The sequence below is a fragment of the Scyliorhinus torazame genome, chromosome 29 (assembly GCF_047496885.1).
Source record: "Scyliorhinus torazame isolate Kashiwa2021f chromosome 29, sScyTor2.1, whole genome shotgun sequence".
Classification (NCBI taxonomy): domain Eukaryota; kingdom Metazoa; phylum Chordata; class Chondrichthyes; order Carcharhiniformes; family Scyliorhinidae; genus Scyliorhinus; species Scyliorhinus torazame.
This window is the reverse complement of record NC_092735.1, coordinates 25,212,346-25,234,320: the sequence shown is the minus strand read 5'-3', so window position 1 is coordinate 25,234,320 and position 21,975 is coordinate 25,212,346. Positions and strand designations below refer to the sequence as shown.

Genomic DNA, 21,975 nt, shown 5'->3' with positions numbered 1-21,975 from the left:
CATACACTTCATTGGCCCCCCCCCCCAGTTGCTCCTGATGGTCGGGTAATTTATATCGCCAACCTGGCCGGCAGCGAGGTACTTGGGGCGGTCTCCAAATCAGCAGGAACCTTTTTCCTCAAGTAGAGTTGACCTGTGCAAAATTGAGGGTCATGGATGCAGGAGGTAGGAAGGATCTCTTTATGCAATAACCAGGGAGCACGGACATAAAATAATTGGAGAAGGATTAGAGGCGAATTGGGTCATCTTTTCACACAGGTGGGCGATGGGGTCTGGAGCTCGTAGCTGTAAGGAGTGATCGAGGCAGAAATCTTCACTGTATTTAAAAACAAATACTTGGATGCTTCCTTGCAGTAGAGAGACGTACAGGGCTGTGGGGCAAAAGCTGGACAGTGGGATAACACTAAACAACTCTTTTATTTTTTGGACCGACCCAGGCTTGATGGGCTGAATGGCCTCTAAATCTCTTTTTGAAGTCATTTTAAACTCCTTTTTTAAAAATAAATTTAGAGTACCCAATTAATTTTTTCCAAGGGGCAATTTAGTGCGGCCAATCCACCTACCCTGCACATCTTTGGGATGTGGGGGCGAAACCCACGCAAACACTGGGAGAACGTGCAAACTCCACACGGACAGTGACCCAGGGCCTGGATCGAACCTTTGACCTCGGCGCCGTGAGGCAGCAGTGCTAACCACTGCACCATCGTGCTGCCCCCTTAAACTAATTTTTAACATTTTGTCCTACGAAGAGAAGAGTTGCTTTGAAGAAATGTCCTTTGGACCGTCTCTCTCCCTTATTGTCAGGCCCTGACCTTTTACGTGCTATTCTTACTAAGCAAGGGAACTCCGATGAGCCTGTGCGTGATGGTGACAGCAGCATGCCCGCTGTGTGGTCAGCTGACTCGGTCTGCTTGTGACGTCATGGCTCTAACTCCCCCATGCCAGGCATTCTGTGCTAAGTCGCTTCATCGCTTTCATCTACCGGAGGGTGGGTTTGTGGCCGCTGCCGTGTGGTTGCCCTGGGCGGTGAGCAGCAGTGTTCCGCACCACTGCCTCGACCGTTTAAACCCCCCCCCCCCGACCAAATGAGCTGCCTTCCTGTCTCCTAACCCTTCTTAGCAGTTAATGACTCCTGGATGTAAACACGCAAGGCATCCAGGAAGCTTAACAAATATTAACTTCAGAAATGGCCAGCGGGTCATTCTGGTCGGTTGGAATCTTATCCAAAAGTTCTGTGGGTTGCAAGAGACGTGACACCATCAAAGCCCAGCTCCGAATTGCAGGCTGTCCCGTTTTAACACGGAGAGGGAGCTTAGATGCATTACCTGTTCGCTAACACTCCCGTCGGTCACAGTTTGTGAGGTTCCCACATGTATCCCAATGATGTCTGTGGTTAAATCCACAGTTTGATGTGGTTGAAGGCCACACAGATTAAGAGTCTCGAAGCCAGTGCCAAGTCAGCTGAATCTCAGCGGGGGAGCTGAGGGAGTTGCTGTAATAGTGTTCAGTGCCTTTAGGCAAGGAAAGGGGAAAATCAGCCAGGCTCCCTGATGGCTATCCTGTTGGAAAGTCTGTGTATGTGCACGTCTCCCTCAGTCCATGATTGGAAATGTCAGTATTAAGCTGGCATTTCCCGTGACGTTGGGCGCGCCTCTCCCGCCCCACTTATCTGTTTGGCCTGTGCAGTATTTTAGTGATTTAAGCTGCAAATGAGGATCTTGGCGTTTCAGATCAGATGTCGTGTTTAACGGGTGCTGTCACCTGTGTTTTGTCCAATCTCATTCCAGCCGTTAGAAATATGAGGTGTGGACTTTCCCCAGAATGCGATGGGATCCAGTGAAGCGTGTTGGGTTTATCACCCCGTCTCCTTCATTTGACGGGTACATTGCGCAAAGTTGCCATTCTTCGCTTATGAGCCGAGTTAGGTTTTGACAAAGCTGGTCCAACTGTGGCGATAACAAGCCCACCTTGACCACCATCTTCGCTGAAGCCTGTTAAACATGTAGTTTGCAGCAGAGGTCGGGAACACCGACCTGTTTTCTCCATCCCGGACCCTAGGTTGGTCAGTTGTCGCCTTCACTGACTGATCCAGAACAGCTATCCGAGCACCTTATCGAATCTGCTTGGTACAGCTGGGCTAGACACTGCTCTTAACCAACAAAGCCATCGGGAAAATTGTGGGTATCACTCCAGCTTTCCCCCAATCCTCCGCCACCTGTAATGATGTCTCTCTGGACATATGTTTATTATAGAATCCCTACAGTGCAGAGGGAGGCCATTCGGCCCATCAAATCAGCACTGACCCTCTGAGAGAGCCTATCTAGGCCCACACCCCCGCCCTATCCCCATAACTCCACCTAATCTTTGGACACTAAGGGCAATTTATCACGGCCAATCCACCTAACATGCACATCTTTGGACTGTGGGAGGAAACCGGAGCACCCGGGGGAAACCCACGCAGACACGGGGAGAACGTGCAGACTCCGCACAGACAGTGACCCAAGGTCGGAATTGAACCCGAGTCCCTGGCACTGTGAGGCAGCAGTGCTAACCACTGTGTCACCATGCCATGTTTATGTTTTTGATTAAGGCTGGAGAGCGGAGGGAGCAGCCGTCTCCACCATGCTATGCATAAATGTATCTCGTCAGCAGCTACCAAGCCATTAATAAGCTGCTGCCTGATTCCTAAAGATCCTCAGGCGTCAAACAGCTTTTAAAAGTGGGAAAAGAAAGCTCTGATTCACGGTGCATGCACCCTGAGGAACAATTGGGTAATGGTGACCCCCTCAACTAGCTCCAGTTATTGAAAAATGCCTATTTATACATCTGTCTTTGCCTGCTGGTGGCATCTATTCACATTCCAGTCAGTAAAATCACTCCATTCTTTATTAACAAATAACAGCAAGGATTTGCGAATTATGTCTGTGACAAACTATATTCTAGTTCTGCCTCAACCTGGGAGTGGAAGTAGGTAGGTCGTGTCATTCGAGGTGCACCTGTCTTTGAGATGAGCATTACATGGGCCCAGAAACTCTCATCATGTTGGCCCTTTCTCTTCCCCCCCCCCCCCCCTCTGTTAGTTAGTCCTGTGTTAACTTTGTGGGCCTGAAGGGGTTGGTGTTATGTTTTCAAGCAACATTGCCTCCTTGCGGGATAATTCCCTCATCAGAACATCAGCAACATGTGTTGGAAACGGGGACTCAAATCCCGCGTGGCTCCCAAAGCTTCCTGATGGTCATCTGTGCAGTTCTCCAACACCCAGCCTGGGCACTCCTGACCTGGGTGATTGTCCCCACTGCTGTGGGGTGTGACCATTGACTCAAAGGCTTGTGTCCATGCTAAGTGACTGGAAAAGGTCATTTTGACTGGGCCCTGGGTTTTCTGATGGATGGGGGGAAATGCGCTGCATAAGACCATAAGACATAGGAGCAGAATTAGGCCACCCGGCCCATCGAGTCTGCTCCGCCATTCACTCATGGCTGATATTTTCTCATCCCCATTCTCCTACCTTCACCCCATAACCCCTGATCCTCTTCTTAATCAAGAACCTATCTATCTCTGTCTTAAAGACACTCAGTGATTTGGCCTCCACAACCTTCTGCGGCAAAGAGTTCCATAGATTCACCACCCTCTGGCTGAAGAAATTCCTCCTCAACTCAGTTTTAAAGGATCGTCCCTTTAGTCTGGGATGATGTCCTCTGGTTCTAGCTTTTCCTACAAGTGGAAACATCATCTCCATGTCCACTGTATCCAGCCCTCGCAGTATCCTATAAGTTTCAATAAGATCCCCCCTCATCCTTCTAAACTCCAACGAGTACAGACCCAGAGTCCTCAACCGTTCCTCATATGACAAGCTCTTCATTCCAGGGATCATTATTGTGAACCTCCTCTGGACCCTTTCCGAGGCCGGCACATCCTTCCTTAGGTACGGGGCCGAAAAACTGCTCACAATACTCCAAATGGGGTCTGACCAGAGCCTTATACAGCCTCCGAAGTACATCTCTGCTCTTGCATTCTAGCCCTCTCGTCATGAATGCTAATGTTGCATTTGCCTTCCTAACTGCCGATAATATCATGAGCCACAGCTCTGAACTGCTGAGAATCTGAATTGGCTGGATTTAGAATAGAGTTTGGCTATTGAAGAGTTGGTCATTAGGATTTGGAGTTGGATAAGGAGTTGCAGTGAAGAAGGTGCAAGTATGGTTGATAGAAGAGGAGGAATGAAGTGATAGAAAATTTACCCAAAACGGACGAGGGGGTGAATTTTATTCAGGCTCTTTCACGGGACTTGGCTGGAAAGGCCGGCATTTTTATTGCCCGCCATGAATTTCCCCTTGAGTGGGTGGTGGTGAGCTGCCTTCTTGAACCCGCCGCAGCCCATGTGGCGTAGGTACACCCACAGTGCTGTTAGGGAGGGAGTTCCCGGATTTTGACCCAGCGACAGTGAAGGATCAACCTTGGTGAGTTTCTGCAGTGCATCTTGTAGATGCTACACACGGCTGCCACTGTGTGTCTGTGGTGGAGGGTGGATGTAAAGTGGGGGGGGGGGGGGTCTCCTTTGTCCTGGGTGGTATCGAACCTCGAGTGTTGCTGGAGCTGCCAGCCTGCTGGTGTATTGGAAAGTCTTACGTTCCTGTGAAATAAGCTCTGCGATGGTTGCTGGGGATTAGCGGCTTCGGTAAGTGGTTGAGGATTTACAGTGTAATTTACCACTGGGTGAGGGCTGGAGGGGTATTGAGGATACCTCGCTGCGGGGATCAAGGGTTCAAATTGAGTCATAAGACTGAACATCCTGTGCAGGCTAACATCAGAATATACAGTATGCCATTGGAAAACAGTGGTTGGTTGGGAATACAAAGTTTTAGCTTCCTAACTTTGTTAAAACCATATCTTCAACCTGATAATGTAATGAATTGTAGGTGTGTGCTACTTAATGTCAGCATTGGTCCGGGTACAGTGAACCGCTCTCTCTCGATCTGTTCCACACATATCGTTTTGTGTTTCTTGACCGCTTGCCATCTGTCTGACCTCTTTGGTATCAACGTTGTTATATCCTGTTGCGGCTGATTGGTGTTTGCAAAGACTCTGATGTTTGATTGGTGGTTTAATGGAAGAAAATATATTGTAATAACTGAACCCTTTATCTGTCTGGCCTAAGTTAAAGCTGCACATTGAGTGCCCCACAAGGGTGAGAATAGGCACCACTGGGGGTTAGTAGCACTTGGGCAGGGATCTGTAGCAGAGTTAGATCAATAGCTGGCTGGCAGTGGGACCCGCTGCTCGGGGTTAAAGAACATGGAAAACCAGCCAAGGTTCCCACTCCTTGACCCCCCCACCCCACCCCTACTTTGCTCGCCACTTTATTGAGCATCTCCACGAGGGTCAAGATCCTCGAGGGGTAAAGGTGAGAGTGGAGAGGGGGTGAAATTAGGGATCATGAATATAAGGAATAAGTCCTTTCGGGGACTCGGGAGAAATGTCTTTACCCAGAGATTGCTTAGAATGTGAACTTGCCACTTTTGAGGGGTCGAGACGAGTACTGTTGATAGATTATTGAGGAAGCTAGGGAAGTAGGCGAGAGAGGAAGGAAAGAAAGATACGTCAATAGGATGAGATGAAGGGTGGTTAAAGGAGGCTGGGGGGGGGGGGGGGGGTAGTATGAACATCAACATAGACCAATGAGGCCGAATGGCCTCTTTCTGTGCTGTAAGGTGGGATGAGATGAGAGAATTTGGGGCATCTGCTAATTCTATCCCTCTGTTTTCCTCTCCAGTTATGTACAAAGTCTCTCTCCTGGACACAGAGACACCGTTAAAAGAGAGAGGAATAAATTGCTCGCCGCTCACTCAACAGGAGGGGAAGAGAGGAGAATATTTAAAACCCTGAGAGGCTGGATTCCACAAGGGCTTGTGCAGACGGACGGGGGTGGGTGGGGAATCGGGGGGAGATATCTGATCCCAGGCTTCGAAAAAAAAAAAACGCGAGGATGGTATCATGTTTCACTCAATCCAGATGAAAATTCATCAAATGGAGTTGTCTTACAGCTGCACCTTGTTTTAATATTGACGCCGGAAATGGCCGCTCTCCATAGCGCAGTGCCGTGTTGAGTTTGACTGCAGATGACTGGGACTATTCTGTATAAACTGCACAGTATTCACTCAGAAGCACTGGAATATACATAGTGTTAAAATAAGGTGTGATTTTAACTGTAAAATTCACTGTTCAGGAGGATAATGTTGGTTGGGGAGGGGCCAAGTATTATCCTGCTAGTGCCACACTGTCATCCCCATCAGTCAAACGGGTGAAGGCATTGTTTCCCCCAAGCTGAATCTCCCACCATTTTGCATCTCTTGCCCTGATATAATGGGTTTCTCTGGGGACATTCAAAGATTCAGTTGGGGTTGGCCTAGGTGCTCGTCCAGTGTTACGTGGTCTGATCATTTCACATGACTTAACTTTTCCCGACTTGGGCATCTTGATCAGCAGTTTGGCGCTGCTCATCCCCGTTTCACCTTAAATCAGGGCTTGGGCATCATTCCGGGTACCTGAATTGTTAAGCCTAGGCTGAGAGCAGTGCTGAGGGAGTGCTACGTTGGAGGGCTCTCTTTCAGTGGTGACCACCAAACTGAGTTCCGCCAATTGAGGTGGACACTAAAAATCCCACAGCAATGTTCACAAGCTCAATGGTCTCCCTGTGAAGCCATTATCCCTCTCACAAGCTCCTCCACCGTGACTATTAACTGATGATTAATTACATTTAGTATTTGTGGGAGCCGTGCGGCTGCTGCCTGGGCAAGTGACCGAATGACATTAGAGAATGACTGTGTCGATGTGTTCTGGCTCCTTTGGGAACCATACCAATACAAATGTGTTGCTTTCTCCCCAACCTTCTCGGTGGAGGGGGATATTCAATCACAGAAATACCTCCTAGATAGATTAAGGATTATTTACACTGAACAATTTCCTCGCCCCTCTCTCCAATCCTCAACATTATTCTCCTGCATTGAGGGCACATTATTATTTAAGGACTATATCATTGAGATTCTGTTACCCTCTGTCATGAGTACAACAGATGCAACAGGCACTGATTGCAATGTAAACGCAGGCCTTTTTAAAAAAAAACTCAAAACCACTTGCTTACCCCAGTAAAGGTTTTAATCGATCTCAGTGCTGTGTTATTTTTGGAGGGCTGCATTTTTTGCCCTCGTCTCTGTGCAGGTGTTCACCCACGTCAGTCCACTATGCCAATTTGCCATTGGCGGTACCTGCACAATACTTCTAGTGCTGGCACTCAACAGAGTAAAGGATGCAGCGTGCCGTGGCCGTGAATTTATTTTCCAGCCCGTCACCAAGTCCTGGAGCAGAGCCTTTGGGGCTTCAAACCCCGGTGGAAGGTCAAAGGGCCCCCAGATGGGTGGGACAGTGGTCATTGACATCCGTTTGGGCAACACCAGCACGGCAACCAGACCTGCGGCACGGCAAGGACTGTGCAACAATCTGCGGCTACTACCCTGTGCATTAAAGCAGGGGATCACCATGACCTTAACCTGAGGGCTCATTACCCCACCGGGAACGCCAACACGCAATCTGGGCAAGAGGTAACGCAAAGCTGGGGATGGGTTTTTTTTTTAAAGTTTTTTTTTTTTAAATAACTGGCTTGAACAAATTCAGAACAATTATTTTTTCAGTTTTTGCAGCAGTTCAAAGGCGAAAGGTGTTAAACGCAGATGGCTTGTTCTTGGTGTTCTGTGCGGTCGTTTCAACTGTGAGTTAATTTAAACACTTGTGTGTCGTGTTGTCTGATTCATACGAGTCATTTTGTCTGTGGTTAGTGGTGGTACAGACTGAATATGTGCCAGTGTACAGCATTTTTTTATATTAAACTTTGGAATAAATTGTCGCTGCTTGTGCGTCTGTTTTTAGTCCAAACATATTTTGTTCCCTCCTGCCATTAGGGGAGCTTCCTCTTCTCTTCAACTAGATAACTAATATAACTGATAATCTGCCATGTCTCCCCAGTTACATTGGTAACTTTTTTACATGTTTTAACTTTTTCGTTTCACTCTCTCCCATGTTAGTACTTGTGATCCGTTAATCAGATTATGTCCCTTTCTCCCTCATTCGTGCAGTTGGATTAACTCTCATCTGGGAATGCCCCCCCCCCCCCCCCGCAGTGTGAGAAATTCTATGGGCTGTGTGTAATATGCAACCAGAAAAAGGGCCGCTCCTATCCGATTATCCCCCCCCCCCCAACTCACCACCACCACCTCCCTCTGTGCTCAGCGTGTATTCATGGCTGTACAAGTTACATTTGGTAATTATGCTCCCCTGCAGATTACCTCTCCTCCCTCTCGGCGCATACCAGTCCAGTACGTAATTGCATACCTGAAGCCACATAGAATCAAACAACCCCTTCGACCCCACCACTTTATGCCGGCATTTACCCTCAACAAGAGCAGATTATGTCTGCGGCCCCTTCCCTTTCCGACCTTTCCATTCTGGAGAAAGAATAGGTCAGTTTACCCGCTCGTCAATGCTTCCACTGGCCCTAAAATTCATTGATCTAATTTGTGGGCTCTCCCTGGGGGGTGGGGGGGGGGGGGGGGCAATAGTGATCATAACTGCAGGATTGGCATAAAAATCCATCTGGTTCATTCCACGTGTGGAATTTATCTGGCTAATATCGGGGAGGGGGGGGGGGAATATTTAAGCCACTCCCAGAATGTTATGGCAAATTGACAGGATTGTCGAAGCTCTCGATATCCTTTTTACTTTATTTTCATTTTTTTTTTGCAAGAAGGAAAAGAACCATCCGTTATAGTCAACGCGGTGCAGAAGGAGGCCACTCGGCCCATTGGTTCCCTCCTGTTGTTCAGCAAGCTCCAAACGTAACCTTTTTGTTCACATGCAACCGGGTGCTGAGGGTCACGAGGAAAAGGGGGCGCCGAGTCTGCCTGACGGCAAAGAATCGAAATTTCAGCTAGGATGTTAATTGGGGCTCCATCTTGAGTGAAAGATCCATCCCAGGGCACCACTCAAAGAAGAGTAGAGGATTTCTTCCGAGTGTTCTGGCCTGTAGTTAGCCCGTGACTGCTTCAAATTGCTGTTTGTGGAAACTCGCTTTGCACGAATTGTCTGCTGTGTTTCCTCTATGATAGCAATGGCTACATTTCAAAAAGTACTTCATTAGCTGTCAAGCACTTCGGGATCTACCCCTCCTGAAATACAAAGGCAAGTCTTTTTGGAAAGTCAATCCCCAAGGCGCAAGGTATTAGTCTGTTAAGAAATCCTTGACAGAACTCAAGCTAAAACTCCGTGTTGGCAAACTCATGGTGGCGGTCGAGGGGATCCTGGGTATCTTGTCCATCAGCTTGGAGGAGACCTTCCGCCGGAAGGCAGACAGCGCTCCGCTGGTCGCCATCTCCCGGTAAAGCAAATTGAAGACGGCCACCGCCTCCTCGTAGCTGTCCCGGGCTGAAATCTCAAAGAATGGACACTTGAGCGCCTGGGCGATGCCATCGCCCTCCTCCGTGGTCACCATCCGGTCATACTGAAGGTCCTTCTTGTTGGCGACTATCAGCACAGGGGGAGGAGCGTCGCTGTGACCCCTCTTCAAGCCGGAGTGGACATGGTTGATCAAGAACCGGAGTCTGAGAACCTCATCAAAGCTGCACCTGTCCGTCACAGAGTAGACAATGATGAAGGCCTCGGCCCACTTGATCTTTTCCTCGATTAACATCGCATCTTCTTCCTTTGCAAATAAAAGAAAATGGCATTTATTCCCTTTTTGTGCACTTTGGGAGGGGGACAGCAGCAGATTATCAGATCATTCTCTCATTGTTTTTTGGAGCTTACTGTGCCAATTTCCTGCTGGGCTTTCTTACATTATAGTAGTGACTACATTTAAAACCGTGTCAAGCTCTTTGGGACATCCCGCGATCATAAAGCCGTGTAAATAGAAAGTTTGTTTCTTTGCTCGCCTATCTCTCTGAATGCTCTTTGGAAGCGATACAAATGACCTTGCAAGGCTAGATTACGTTACCTGTCCCGCAGTATCGAGAACTTCGAACTGCACGCACTCCCCATCCACCAAGGACACGTGCCTGTATATTGTTTCTGTGGACAAGCAGAAACATTTGTTACAGGTCAGACAATAATTGCGGGTTATCCTCATTTGCATTGCTCCAACACTGAAGGCCGCAGTTCTGTGCATCGGTGGTGGGTGGAGTGCCAATCAAGCTGGAGCTGCACCCATCTAGAGAAATGGAGAGCGTACCATCACACCCTTGGCTTGGGCCTTGCAGACAATGGAAAGGCTTTGGGAGTCGAGAGGTGAGCCACTCGCCACAGAACTCCCAGCCTCTGGCCTGCTCTTATTGACATGGTATTTATATGGTTGGTCCAGTTCAGTTTCTGGTCAACGATGAACCCAGTGGTGAGAAATTCAGCAATGGGTTCTCTCTTTCCAGGTCCAGATGTTGAGTGGATGGAGGGCAACTTCCAGGTGCTTATGTTCCCATGCAGTAGGATGGCACGGTGGCCCAGTGTTTAGCAGTGCTGCCTATGGCGCTGAGGACCCGAAATCGATCCCAGTCCTGGGTCACTGTCCATGTGGAGTATGCACATTCTCCCCATGTCTGCATGGGTCTTACCCCCACAACCCAAAGATGTGCAAGTTAGGCGGATGAGCTGTGCTAAATTGCCCCTTAATTGAAAAAAATAAATAATTGGATACTATAAATGTATTCAAAAGAAACAAAATACGTGTCCCCATGCAGCTGCTGCCCTTGGTCTTCTAGGTGGCAGAGGTCACAGGATAGGAAGGTGTTGTTGAAGAAACCTTGGTGAGTTGTTGCAGTGCATCTTGTAGATGGTGCACACGGCTGCCACTGTTATTGGGGGGGGGGGAGTGGGTGTTGGAGGTGGTGGGTGGGCTGCTTTGTCCTAGAATCCCTGCAGTGCAGAAAGAGGCCATTCGGCCCATTGAGTCTGCACCGACCCTCCGAAAGAGCTCTCCACCCAGGTCCACTCCCTCGCCCTTTCCCCGTAAACTAACCTGCACATCCCTGGACTCAAAGGGGCAATTTATCATGGTCAATCCACCCAACCTACACACCTTTGGGCTGTGGGAGGAAACCGGAGCCCCCGGAGGGAAACCTACAGGAATAACATGCAGACGCCAGACAGACAGTCACCCAAGGCTGGAATCGAACCTGGATCCTTGGGGTTGTGAGGCAGCAGTGGACCGCAGGATGGTATCAAGCTTCGCGCGTCCAGGCATGTAGAGTTGCCTGTGCAGATTAAAGCCTGATAAGTACTGAGAAAGAAGCCCAGCATGTGCTGTACCACTTTGTATGTCATTGCCATGCCTTTGACTCTCACCAATGAGGCCACAGAGAACTCGCTATTTTGTTAGCATCTCCTGCCTGCCGGCCAGATCGTTACTCATGCCCGTGAAGCTTTATCAGGTTTCAGCATGTAGGTGAGACATTACTGCTGTCAATCTCCTCTTCCCTGCATGCCAGCACAGGCTGCGGGTGGGTGTCAGGCATTTCGGCTGATAACCAGTCTGTTTCACAGTGATAGATACACACACACGCTGCATGTCTGAGAGATAATTTGGCAGTCTTGCAGAGTGAAGTAGATAGCCGAATTTGGCTGGACATTTGCATTCATTATGGATCCTAACAGATACACAGAGGAAAAAGCACCACTGATCTATAAATGCAACTCTGCGACTAAATCACACCTTTGCAGCAGACATGCACTCGGGCAGGACAGTCCTCTTGAAAGGGGTCTTTTCAGAAACCGCTCTGTGCATACTCACCCAAAGTCGGATCGTACTCTCCGATGAATCTCTTTGTTATGAAGCGCACGGTGATTGCTGGAAAAGCAAAGTATGCGTGTCAGATGTAATGCAGAGGGCTGTATTGTGACCTCCCCCTGCCTGCAAAACTGTTCCCTGTACCCAGCATCATTTTAACCACTTTGTGAGCCACTGACGCTCCGAAAGAAACTCGAACCAGGCCATTCGGCCCCACAGCTCCATGCTGGTGATTGTATGCGGCTTGAGCCTCCTCTTCGTCTAAACCTATCAAACGTTAGCATGATGCTATCTTACAAAAACAGAGCAGAAGCTGACCATTCAGCCCCTCCATCAGTCAGTAAGATCACGGCTGACCTGAATGTGGCCTTAACTCCACTTTCCTCCAGTCCCTCATAATCCCAGGCTGCCTTGTCAATCAAACATCCGTCTAACTCGGCCCCCAGTGTATTTAATAGCCCAGTCTCCACTGCCTCTGCGGGAGAGAATTCCAAAAACTGAGGACCATCTGAGAGGGGAAATCCCTCCTCACCCGTGTTTTAATTGGGAGACCCCTTATTTTTAAACCGTGACCCCTAGTTCTTGTCTTCCCCCACCAGCGGGAACATCCTCACAGTCCACCCAGTACGAGCTCCCTCAGTATCATATGTTTCAATAAAGATAGCCTCTCGTTCTTCTAAACTCCAACTGATGTAGGCCTAGCCTTGGGTGACGAGGATTTAGCCTCGGGTGACTGTGTGGTGTTTGCACATTCTCCCTGCCCTGCTATTCTCCGCCCCCGACCGGCAAAAGTCCCGACGGTGTATTTCTAATATGGTCCCAGCCGACCGGGAAACCCGCGAGCGGGCCGATCGGAAGCCAGGGTGGGCCTCCTCATAACTCTAAAACTAGAGGGCATAGGTTTAAGGTGAGAGGGGAGAGATTCAGAAGGGCCCAGAGGGGCAATTTCTTCACTCCGAGGGTAGTGAGTGTCTGGAATGGGCTGCCAGAGGTAGTAGTAGAGGCGGGTACAATTGTGTCTTTCAAAAAGCATTTAGATAGTTACATGGGTAAGATGGGTATAGAGGGTTATGGGCTAAGTGCGGGCAACTGGGACTAGCTTAATGGTAAAAACTGGGCGGCATGGACTGGTTGGGCCAAAGGGCCTGTTTCCATGCTGTAAACTTCTATGATTCTATACGGGGACCGGGGTATTTTTTGAGAGGGTTGTCCGGGTCGGCCGCGCGGCCAATCAGGGGAAATTTTTATGCAGTCCAGCTCTGCGATCTGAGTCCGCCACGGAGCACGGCGCGGCCTCTGACCCGGAAGTGCGGGGGCCCGTATCGGCAGCTGTAGCTGCGAGCTTCACAACGGGTCCTTGCTAGTCCCCTGCCGGGCTGTGAATAGGTGGCCTTTTGACGCCAGTTTTTCTGGTGTGAAAGGCCACAGTAGTTTTCACAATGGCATGGGGGGCATATTCCCTGAAACGGAGAATCCATCCCATAATATCTGAAATTCCTTCAGTCATCACATCCAATTAAAAATTCTTAAAATGTTATGGTGAGATTTGAACGAACAGACTTCTAAATGAATAGTCCCGATTACTAGTTCAGTAATATGACCACCACATTCCTATTTTGGATAAATCAAATAACCAATTAAACTAAATCAAATACACTGTGGGACAAATGAAAGGAGCAGCTCCTTAAAGGGACACCGCCTGAAGCAAAAAGCAAATCACAAATTAAACTTAAAACATGAAACCAAAACGCCACCACATTTCTCCACCCTGACTTGTGTCTCCAAAGTACCACTAAAATGAATCTCTCTTTAACCCCTAGGGTTAAAAATGTTTGTTTTTACTAATGTGCGCAGAGCTAGCTGCCCCAAGTGTTCAGGGTTTGGGCCCGCTGGTTGTGTGTTTATATTTTCGGTTTAAAGTTGTCAAACCTCTCCGTAGCCTCACCCCTCCCCATCTTCATCACCTCCTGCCACTCTCCCAGATTTCTGCACTCCTCCAATTCCGTCCTCTCGTGCCTCCACCATTTAAATACTTCTCCATTGATGGCCTGCTCCGCTCTCGAAATCTGGACATCTCCTCCCTGAACCTCTCTGCCTCTACGTACTCTTTAGAGATGCTCCCTGTCATGTGAGAGTACCTTTAAGAAATGGGTGTGTATATAAGTATCTGTAGTGAGAGTACCTTTAAGAAATGGGTGTTTATTACTGCAGTGATGTCAGAGAGTGGGTGGAGCTGGGCTGTCTGTCAGCTTTTTACTTTCATTTTAGGCTATTTGTTGCAGGGTGTGTTTTAGTTTTGTTTTCAGAGCTGGATAGCTGCAGTCACAGCCAGAAGGTGTATTAGAGTCTCTCTCTGTAATCTAAAGACTGTAAATCGATCCTGGTGATTTAAAACTAATAACAGTAGTGACTTTAACCTGATGTGCTTCTGGTAAAAGGTGTTTTAAGTCTTATGGATGTTAAAAGGAAAGCTTAAAGGATTACTTAGTGTTGTATTCTTTGGGGGTTGTATTTGAATTGATGGTTGCTAAGATGTTCACTGTTTTAAATGGGTTAACTTGAGTTCATAGAATAAACGTTGTTTTGCTTTTAGAAAATGCTTTTTCATTTCTGCTGTACCACACCTGTAGAGTGGGCCCGTGTGCTCCCCGTACCACAATCTAGTAAAAGTTGTGGGTCAGGTGAACTCCATGATACATTTTGGGATACTCTAAAACCCTGGCCCATAACACTCCCTGAACCTGTGCGTTTTCACCAAGCTTTTTGCTCCTGTTCCAATCTGTCTCCCTGTGAGGTTTTATCTAATGAAGCTCCTGTGAACAAATGGCAGTGGGATTCTCTTTTTAAAAATGTCCAATTAAGGCGCAATTTAGCATGGCCAATCCCTGCACTTCTTTTTGGGTTGTGGGGGTGAGACCCACGCAGGCATGGGGAGAATGTGCAAACTCCACACGGACAGTGACCCAGGGCCAGGATCGAACCCGGGTCCTCAGCGCCGTGAGGCAGCAGTGCTAACCACTGTGCCGCTGCACCGTGGGATGTTTTAACAGGTGCTGAAGATGCTGTATCAATGCAAATGTTCCCAGTTGAACCAGCCAGTTCTTGTGGTATTGGCCACTGTCTCCACCCCCCCCCCCCCCCATCTCATTTTTAACAAATACACACAGGGGCTCCGCCCACTTCGCACGGCTTTGTTGAAAAGAAAGTCTGTGACGGCCTGTTTTTCTCCAGAGTTTAACCTAAAACCGCAGCAATGAGGACATTAATCATGGGGGAGGGGGGGGTCCTGAGATGGGAAAGTGTTGGGTTCTCAAAGCCAGACCACAGACCGGATGAGGTTTGGACAGGCCTGCGAGCTTGCAGCAGGAGTTCCAATATTTGCTTAACTACTCGCGAAAGTTAGCTGCCAATTTCGATCACTAACCTCTCGATGTTGCCTCAAGGACAGAAAACTGGGCAGAGAGAAGGGTGGGGGGAAATGACGGGAAAACCAACTGGAACAAGCTGAGTAGAGAAACAAGAGGAATATGGTTTGATGCTCATTCCCCTGGGGTACAAACGGGAACTTTGCACAGTTACATAGTGCAGCCCTTACCCTGCTGATCAAATAGTGACTACAGACAGTTACACGGTGAGCAGCCTTCACCCTGATCCATGATTCGGAAAAGGAAAATTGGATGGGCACTTGAGGGAAATAAACTGACCCGACCCTGGCGAGAGAGTAGGGGCAACACAACTGAATGAGATTGCTCTATAGAGAGCGAGCATGGATGTGATGGACCGAATGGCCTCCTTCTGTGCCCTAATGACTCTGTCTTTGTCGAACAAACAGAAACCATGTAAGACTTACACAGGTAACCCTTACTCTGCTGAATAAACATCAGCTCCACACACAGGTACACAGCGTAACCCTTACCCTGCTGAATAAACAGCAGCTCCACACACACACAGGTACACAGCGTAACCCTTACCCTGCTGAATAAACAACAGCCCCACACACAGGTACACAGCGTAACCCTTACCCTGCTGAATAAACAACAGCCCCACACACAGGTACACAGCGTAACCCTTACCCTGCTGAATAAACAGCAGCTCCATACAGGTACACAGCGTAACCCTTACCCTGCTGAATAAATAGCAGCTCCACACAGGTACACAGCGTAACCCTTACCCTGCTGAATAAACAACAGCCCCACACACAGGTACACAGCGTAACCCTTACCCTGCTGAATAAACAACAGCCCCACACACAGGTACACAGCGTAACCCTTACCCTGCTGAATAAACAGCAGCTCCACACAGGTACACAGCGTAACCCTTACCCTGCTGAATAAACAACAGCCCCACACACAGGTACACAGCGTAACCCTTACCCTGCTGAATAAACAGCAGCTCCACACAGGTACACAGCGTAACCCTTACCCTGCTGAATAAACAGCAGCTCCACACAGGTACACAGCGTAACCCTTACCCTGCTGAATAAACAACAGCCCCACACACAGGTACACAGCGAAACCCTGACCCTGCTGAATAAACAGCAGCTCCACACAGGTACACAGCGTAACCCTTACCCTGCTGAATAAACAACAGCCCCACACACAGGTACACAGCGTAACCCTGACCCTGCTGAATAAACAGCAGCTCCACACAGGTACACAGCGTAACCCTTACCCTGCTGAATAAACAGCAGCTCCACACACAGGTACACAGCGTAACCCTTACCCTGCTGAATAAACAGCAGCTCCACACAGGTACACAGCGTAACCCTTACCCTGCTGAATAAACAACAGCCCCACACACAGGTACACAGCGTAACCCTTACCCTGCTGAATAAACAGCAGCTCCACACAGGTACACAGTGTAACCCTTACCCTGCTGAATAAACAGCAGCTCCACACAGGTACACAGCGTAACTCTTACCCTGCTGAGTAAACAGCAGCTCCACACAAAGGTACACAGCGAAACCCTTACCCTGCTAAATAAACAGCAGCTCCACACACAGTTACGAGGTGTAATCCTATCCTATGGAATAAATTGAATCTCTGACCAGCTCTTCTGTTGTGGAGGCAGCAGACGCCAGTCTGGATAATATTTGAAACAACATAAGCCTTTTTTTTTGTAAGTCGGGCGCAATCTTACCAGTTTTGCCCACCGCCCCTTGCCCCAGTATGGCCACTCTCAGAGTCCTGTAACCAGTCAAATGCTGGGCTCTCTTCAGAGGACGAGACAGCTGGAAGTTTGAAGTCATGTTGCAGTTTCAGCTGGGATTGCCAGCGAACCTGTGGAGCAGAAACGGTGTCGGAGCTCTCAGTCTCACAGGAACTTGGATGCAGCCCCCTCTGCCTTGCATTCCAACGTCTTGTGTTTAAAACACAGCGGAGCCTCCGAGTGATTTTTTGTTTTGTTGTTTGCTGGGGGAGGTTGGAAGGGACAGCAGCTTCTGTCTGGCCCTCTTTCAGACGCAGCCTCTTCTGTGTTTACCGCCAGTGTCAACTCGCTCTCTCTCTCTCTCCTGGAGATGTGATGCTAAATAGTTTGGACCAAACACCTAATGATCAGTTCCACTCTATTTCCACTCTTGACGTATGTTGTTTTCGGTTTCTACACAAGCTCCCTTGGGTCCTACTGCCCGCTCCATACTTGCTGGCCCAAGAAATAAAAGGGCAGACTTGCATTTGTATACAGCCAGACGTCTCAAAGCGCTTCACAGCCAATGAAGTACATTTGAAATGTGGTCATAGAATCCCTACAGTGCAGAAGGGGGCCATTCGGCCCATCGGGTCTGCACCGACCCTCCAAGAGAGCACCCTACCTTGGCGCAATCCCCCAGCCCTATCCCCGTAACCGTCAAATGAACATTTGATCCAAAAGACAGCACCTCCAACAATGCAGCACTCCTTCCCTACTGCACTGGTGTGTGAGCCTTGGTTCTTGTTCTCAAGTCCGAGTGGGATGTGAACCCAGACACTCAGCGGCGAGAGTGCTATTATCCAAGCCACACGTTTCACAGAGTCAGAGTGCTGCACCCAAAATCATTCATGGGCTTATAACATACGTCAGCCCAGTGGTTTGGCTTAACACGGCTTGTTTTGCGAATGTCAATATTTTCACTAGAAAAAAAACCTTAAAATTCATGCCTGCACATGATTAACATATATATTGGGTAGTTTTCTTTATATCTGAACGCAATGCGCAGTACAGTTTGTAGCTTTGATGTAGTGCGTACCGTTTTGAAAAGTGCAATGATCATTTTGTTCACTCAAAACTACCATGCACATTGGTACCAGCAGAGGGAGTCTGCAAAATGAAGACGCAGTTTAATAAGAGAAACCATTGCCCTTGTGCACTTTTAATTCTGTCTGCTTTGGTCCCAAAGATTTTGCATTCATAATTTTCACAATTCAGTATTAAACTTAGTCTAAAACCGGACCAGGGCAACTTGAAATAAACATTAGGTAAGATCTTACACTGATGCTCATGTGAGTTTGCGCATCACATGTTCAGTGTGCTTTCATTGATACACATGGATTGTAGAACTCCTGCCGTATATCGGTACATGTGTTTTGTTCTACAATGTTGTTATCAGCGCCCTATATATCAGAGAGTCTTAGGTCACTTACCAAAGGAACGTCCGTGCATTGGAGAATTCCCACCAGTGCTGTCTTCACAGGACATCAAAGCCAAGTGGGAAGGCAGGCGAATAAACTCCAGCATCTCTCATTGAAAACAATTCCTCCAATGTCACAACACAAGACCATGCGAAATCAGATCCGTTGGTCCTGACACTGCGTCCACAAGCCAAAAAATCAACTTTTGAAGCAAATCCTCTTTCCACAACTTAAGGATGGCACCCGACCTTAAGGAAGACTGCACCAGGGAACAGTTAACTGCCAAGCTTTTGTTAGGGAGTTGCTGCTCCCAATTTTGAGCAGATTTTCCTATGGGCATGGTGAACGATCCCTTCACCTTTGCGAAGACCACACAGGGCTTGCATATTGATAGCAATACCATGCCCATGAGCCCATTTGACATTGCTGGCCTATTCACCTATGTACCACTCAAGGAAGTCAACAACATTAGCACCACATCACTATACCACAGCGATCTGGACCTGCCAGCATCACCTGAAACTGTAATCATTGGACTTATGAACTCAGCAGTAATGTTCCGTTTTAATGATTCCATGTATGTCCAAATAGATGGTGTTGCCTTGGGATCCCCTTTAGGCCCAGGTTTTGCAAACATTCTTGTTGGTTTCCGCTAGTGTCTTCAATGGAATGATACCAAATCTCCGACCTCTCGCATATTTCCGATGTGTAGATGATACGTTTGCTGAATCCAAGGCTGCAGGTAGGAATTTCCTTATACACCTTAAAGAGCTCCATCCTGTGCTCAAATTCACCTTTGAAATGGAGCAATCACATGGACCCCCTTTCCTTGATGTGCTGGTTAAGGAATCTGCCAATCTCTACTCTGCCGTCACCGTTCACTATGCGCATTGGGATTCCTACCCTTCTGCGCACTATCCGATCGGCCTTGTTGGCCATCCCGTAAATCATGCCCAACCCATTTTCCCAATGTGCAAGTTCGATGCTCGCGGTACAGCGTGCAAATTCATGAATTGGCTTAAGGCCACCACTCTCGGCCCTGAAACGTTTGCGTCAGATTACGGTCAGGTGTCTCAAAAGATTTGCATAGAAGGTAAAACCAGCCATTTCATGCTGCTACAGTGCAGCAGCAACAAGAGTTGTGTTTCCCGCTAAAAGAATGCTGCCGTCAAGCAAAAAAGACATTCTGCCCATCACACAAATGAGTGTTATATGAATTTCAATGCTGGTGTGATGCCCGATGTGTAGGCCAAACACCCCAATGATTGGCTTATCGCATAAAACAGCATGTCCGTCAGCTGTTCGCAACAGACAAAGCACTGACCATAGCCAGCCAGCCATGCTTGCAAATGTCAAAACATAGTGTCCAGCATTAGATTCTGCGATTGGGCAGCACTTGCTAAACAGCCCTGATTGTGCTAAGAATTACACTGACAATCAATTTAAAACTATCAGTGGGGCTTGCAGGAAGGCTCCCTTACACGTGCCAGAAATTGCAAATATTCATAAACACAGGCTTTTTTCAACTAAACAAACGCTTGGGGAACGGCCGTTCCCTGGTTCATTCCCCATGGCAAGGCCTTGACCAACCTGAGTTGTCCTACCTGGATTGAATTGAAACAAAGTCTTGGCAGTTAACCATTCCCTGATGCATTCTCCATGACCACGTCTCTACCAATCAGAGTCCAACAGCCAATCAATCAGCACTCTCTTCTCATGCAGCACGAATTGTTGTTCCCTCTACTATTGGTGTTGCAACTTTGTCCTGGTGCGTGCAAGAGGAAAAGCTTTGACAGTGGGGGCGGGATTCTCTCAGCCCGGGGCCGGGCCGGAGAATCCCCGCGACCGGCGCGAATCGGGCCACGCAGAGCGGAGAATCGGCGACGGCATGGTTGCCGCAGGTCGGGGGCCGCTCTATGCGGCCGGCCTGCTGATTCTTGGCCCGCCAGATGGGACCAGCGGCCTTCGTAAAAACGCCGAAGCCTGCCGCCGCCGTCCACACCTGCTTTCAGGCGGTGGGACCTTGGCGTGGAAGGGTCGCAGGGCGACCTGTGGGGGGGGGGGGTGCCACCGATGTGGAAATTGGATATTTGCTTCAAAAACATTGCACGGCAGCGGGAAATAAAGCAGGGGGTGGAACTCAATGGGCCAGCACAGCCATGATCGGCTGAAAGGCCTCTTTCTGTGCTCCACGATACATTGATTGGTAGATTGTTGCTGTTCGAGGAGGTACGGTTTCACACACAGCTGACTTTGGCATCCAAGCGGGGGAGTGTGGGGGGGGAAGGGAAGGTTTGTGACAGCGGGTGGGAATGATAATGCGACATTCCTTTTCTAATGTTCTGTCACATTCCTCATTAGCCTCTGAGACCGATTCAGGGAATTTTTAAAAACCAGTCATTCGTAAAAGACAGCACAGCAGGCAAGAGCAGTGTTCAGCAGAGTGCAAAAGTTCAGCGGAGAGAAAGATGCTAAAACCAAATTACTCAGCAACGCAGATGAATGCTAGCACCTCCGCATTTCTTTATCGGACATATCCCCCCCCCCCCCCCCCCCGACATCGCAACTGGTAAATGTATTCCTGAGGGTAATATGGACGAGTAAAGGCCGGGTTCGGACTCCAGTCCGAGCTGAGTTATATGTTCAGAGGTGGCCGGAGGGATATTACCCTGGGCCTCAGTGCCCTGGGTCAGGTGGCAGTGGGGGTAAAGTATTACAGGGCATTTACAGCTCATATCAGACCATTCGGCCCAACTGGTTCATGCTGGTTTTTAATTCTCCAGAGGAGTCTCGCCTCAGCCTATTTCACCCAATCCATCAACGTATCGTTCTGTTATTTCTCGCTCGTTGTTTAGCAACCTTAAGTTGCCCACTGTGATTCAACATATTCCTGGAGGGTGCATCACATGACTCCCCCCCCCCCCCCCACCCACCACACCCCCGTGCTCTAGCCATTATTGGGCCAACACATCCACTCTTGTGTCACATGGCCTTCCTACACCAATTGGAAAGCAAAAGGACTCATTGCCGAAGAGTTTTGTCCGGAATTCCGGATTTATCATCGATGATATTATAGCCGTGGTCTGACAGGTTGCATGGACTAGGCCTGTACTCCCTTAGGTATAGAAGATTAAGATTTGATCTCATTGAGCATTTAAGGTGATTGTGATCTGATGAGATGGATTCTCCTCTGCCCTGTCCCCCTTGTAGCTACTCCAGGAGATCTGCCGTGACGGTCTGTCACCCTCACTTGTCCTACTTAATCCTCACACATCTGCAATCGCTCTGTGACGTCTATCATCCAACTTCACCCCGGACTCCCCTCTTTCTGCTGCCCCCCACTGTGTCCTCCAGAAGAGATCTCTGTGGCTTTTTTTTAGCTCTGATCAAATGGCTGAGATCTTGACGTTTAAGTTGGCTAGAGAGACACTTCTGTGGCGCACTGGGTAACGTCCCTGCCCCTGGGCCAGGCACTCCGGGTTCCAGTCCCGCTTCAGGACTTGATGGCCACAGAAGCTGTGTTCATAAGGTGGCCAAGCGGGT

The 21,975-nt window shown here is 48.7% G+C and overlaps 2 protein-coding genes across 4 annotated transcripts in view; one reads left to right on the top strand and one right to left on the bottom strand.

Moving 5' to 3' along the window:
* LOC140403948 (transportin-3-like) overlaps nucleotides 1-7,900 on the top strand; it is an 81,710-nt gene extending 73,810 nt beyond the window's left edge. For all 3 annotated transcript variants that reach the window (XM_072492231.1, XM_072492230.1, XM_072492229.1), the window contains exon 24: nucleotides 5,774-7,900. The gene's annotated coding sequence lies outside the window, so the exon portion shown is untranslated. The remainder of the gene's footprint in view (nucleotides 1-5,773) is intronic.
* Nucleotides 7,901-8,754: 854 nt separating this feature from the next.
* On the bottom strand, nucleotides 8,755-17,413 carry LOC140403949 (ras-related and estrogen-regulated growth inhibitor-like). Its single transcript, XM_072492232.1, has 4 exons — nucleotides 16,964-17,413; nucleotides 11,828-11,884; nucleotides 10,043-10,116; nucleotides 8,755-9,751 (listed from the first exon to the last, which is right to left on the bottom strand). The coding sequence occupies exons 1-4, from the start codon at nucleotides 17,070-17,072 to the stop codon at nucleotides 9,272-9,274; spliced, it is 720 nt and encodes a 239-aa protein (XP_072348333.1). The 5' UTR covers nucleotides 17,073-17,413; the 3' UTR covers nucleotides 8,755-9,271.
* Nucleotides 17,414-21,975: the final 4,562 nt, after the last annotated feature.

Bases quoted from the DNA above. Each gene is read 5' to 3' on its own strand.
- LOC140403949 (XM_072492232.1), bottom strand. From the start codon at position 17,072: ATGACTTCAAACTTCCAGCTGTCTCGTCCTCTGAAGAGAGCCCAGCAT. The intron at 10,117-11,827 runs GTGAGTATGCAC...GCTTGTCCACAG, and splicing joins AGAGTACGATCCGACTTTGG to AAACAATATACAGGCACGTG. The intron at 9,752-10,042 runs GTAACGTAATCT...TTATTTGCAAAG, and splicing joins TTCTCGATACTGCGGGACAG to GAAGAAGATGCGATGTTAAT.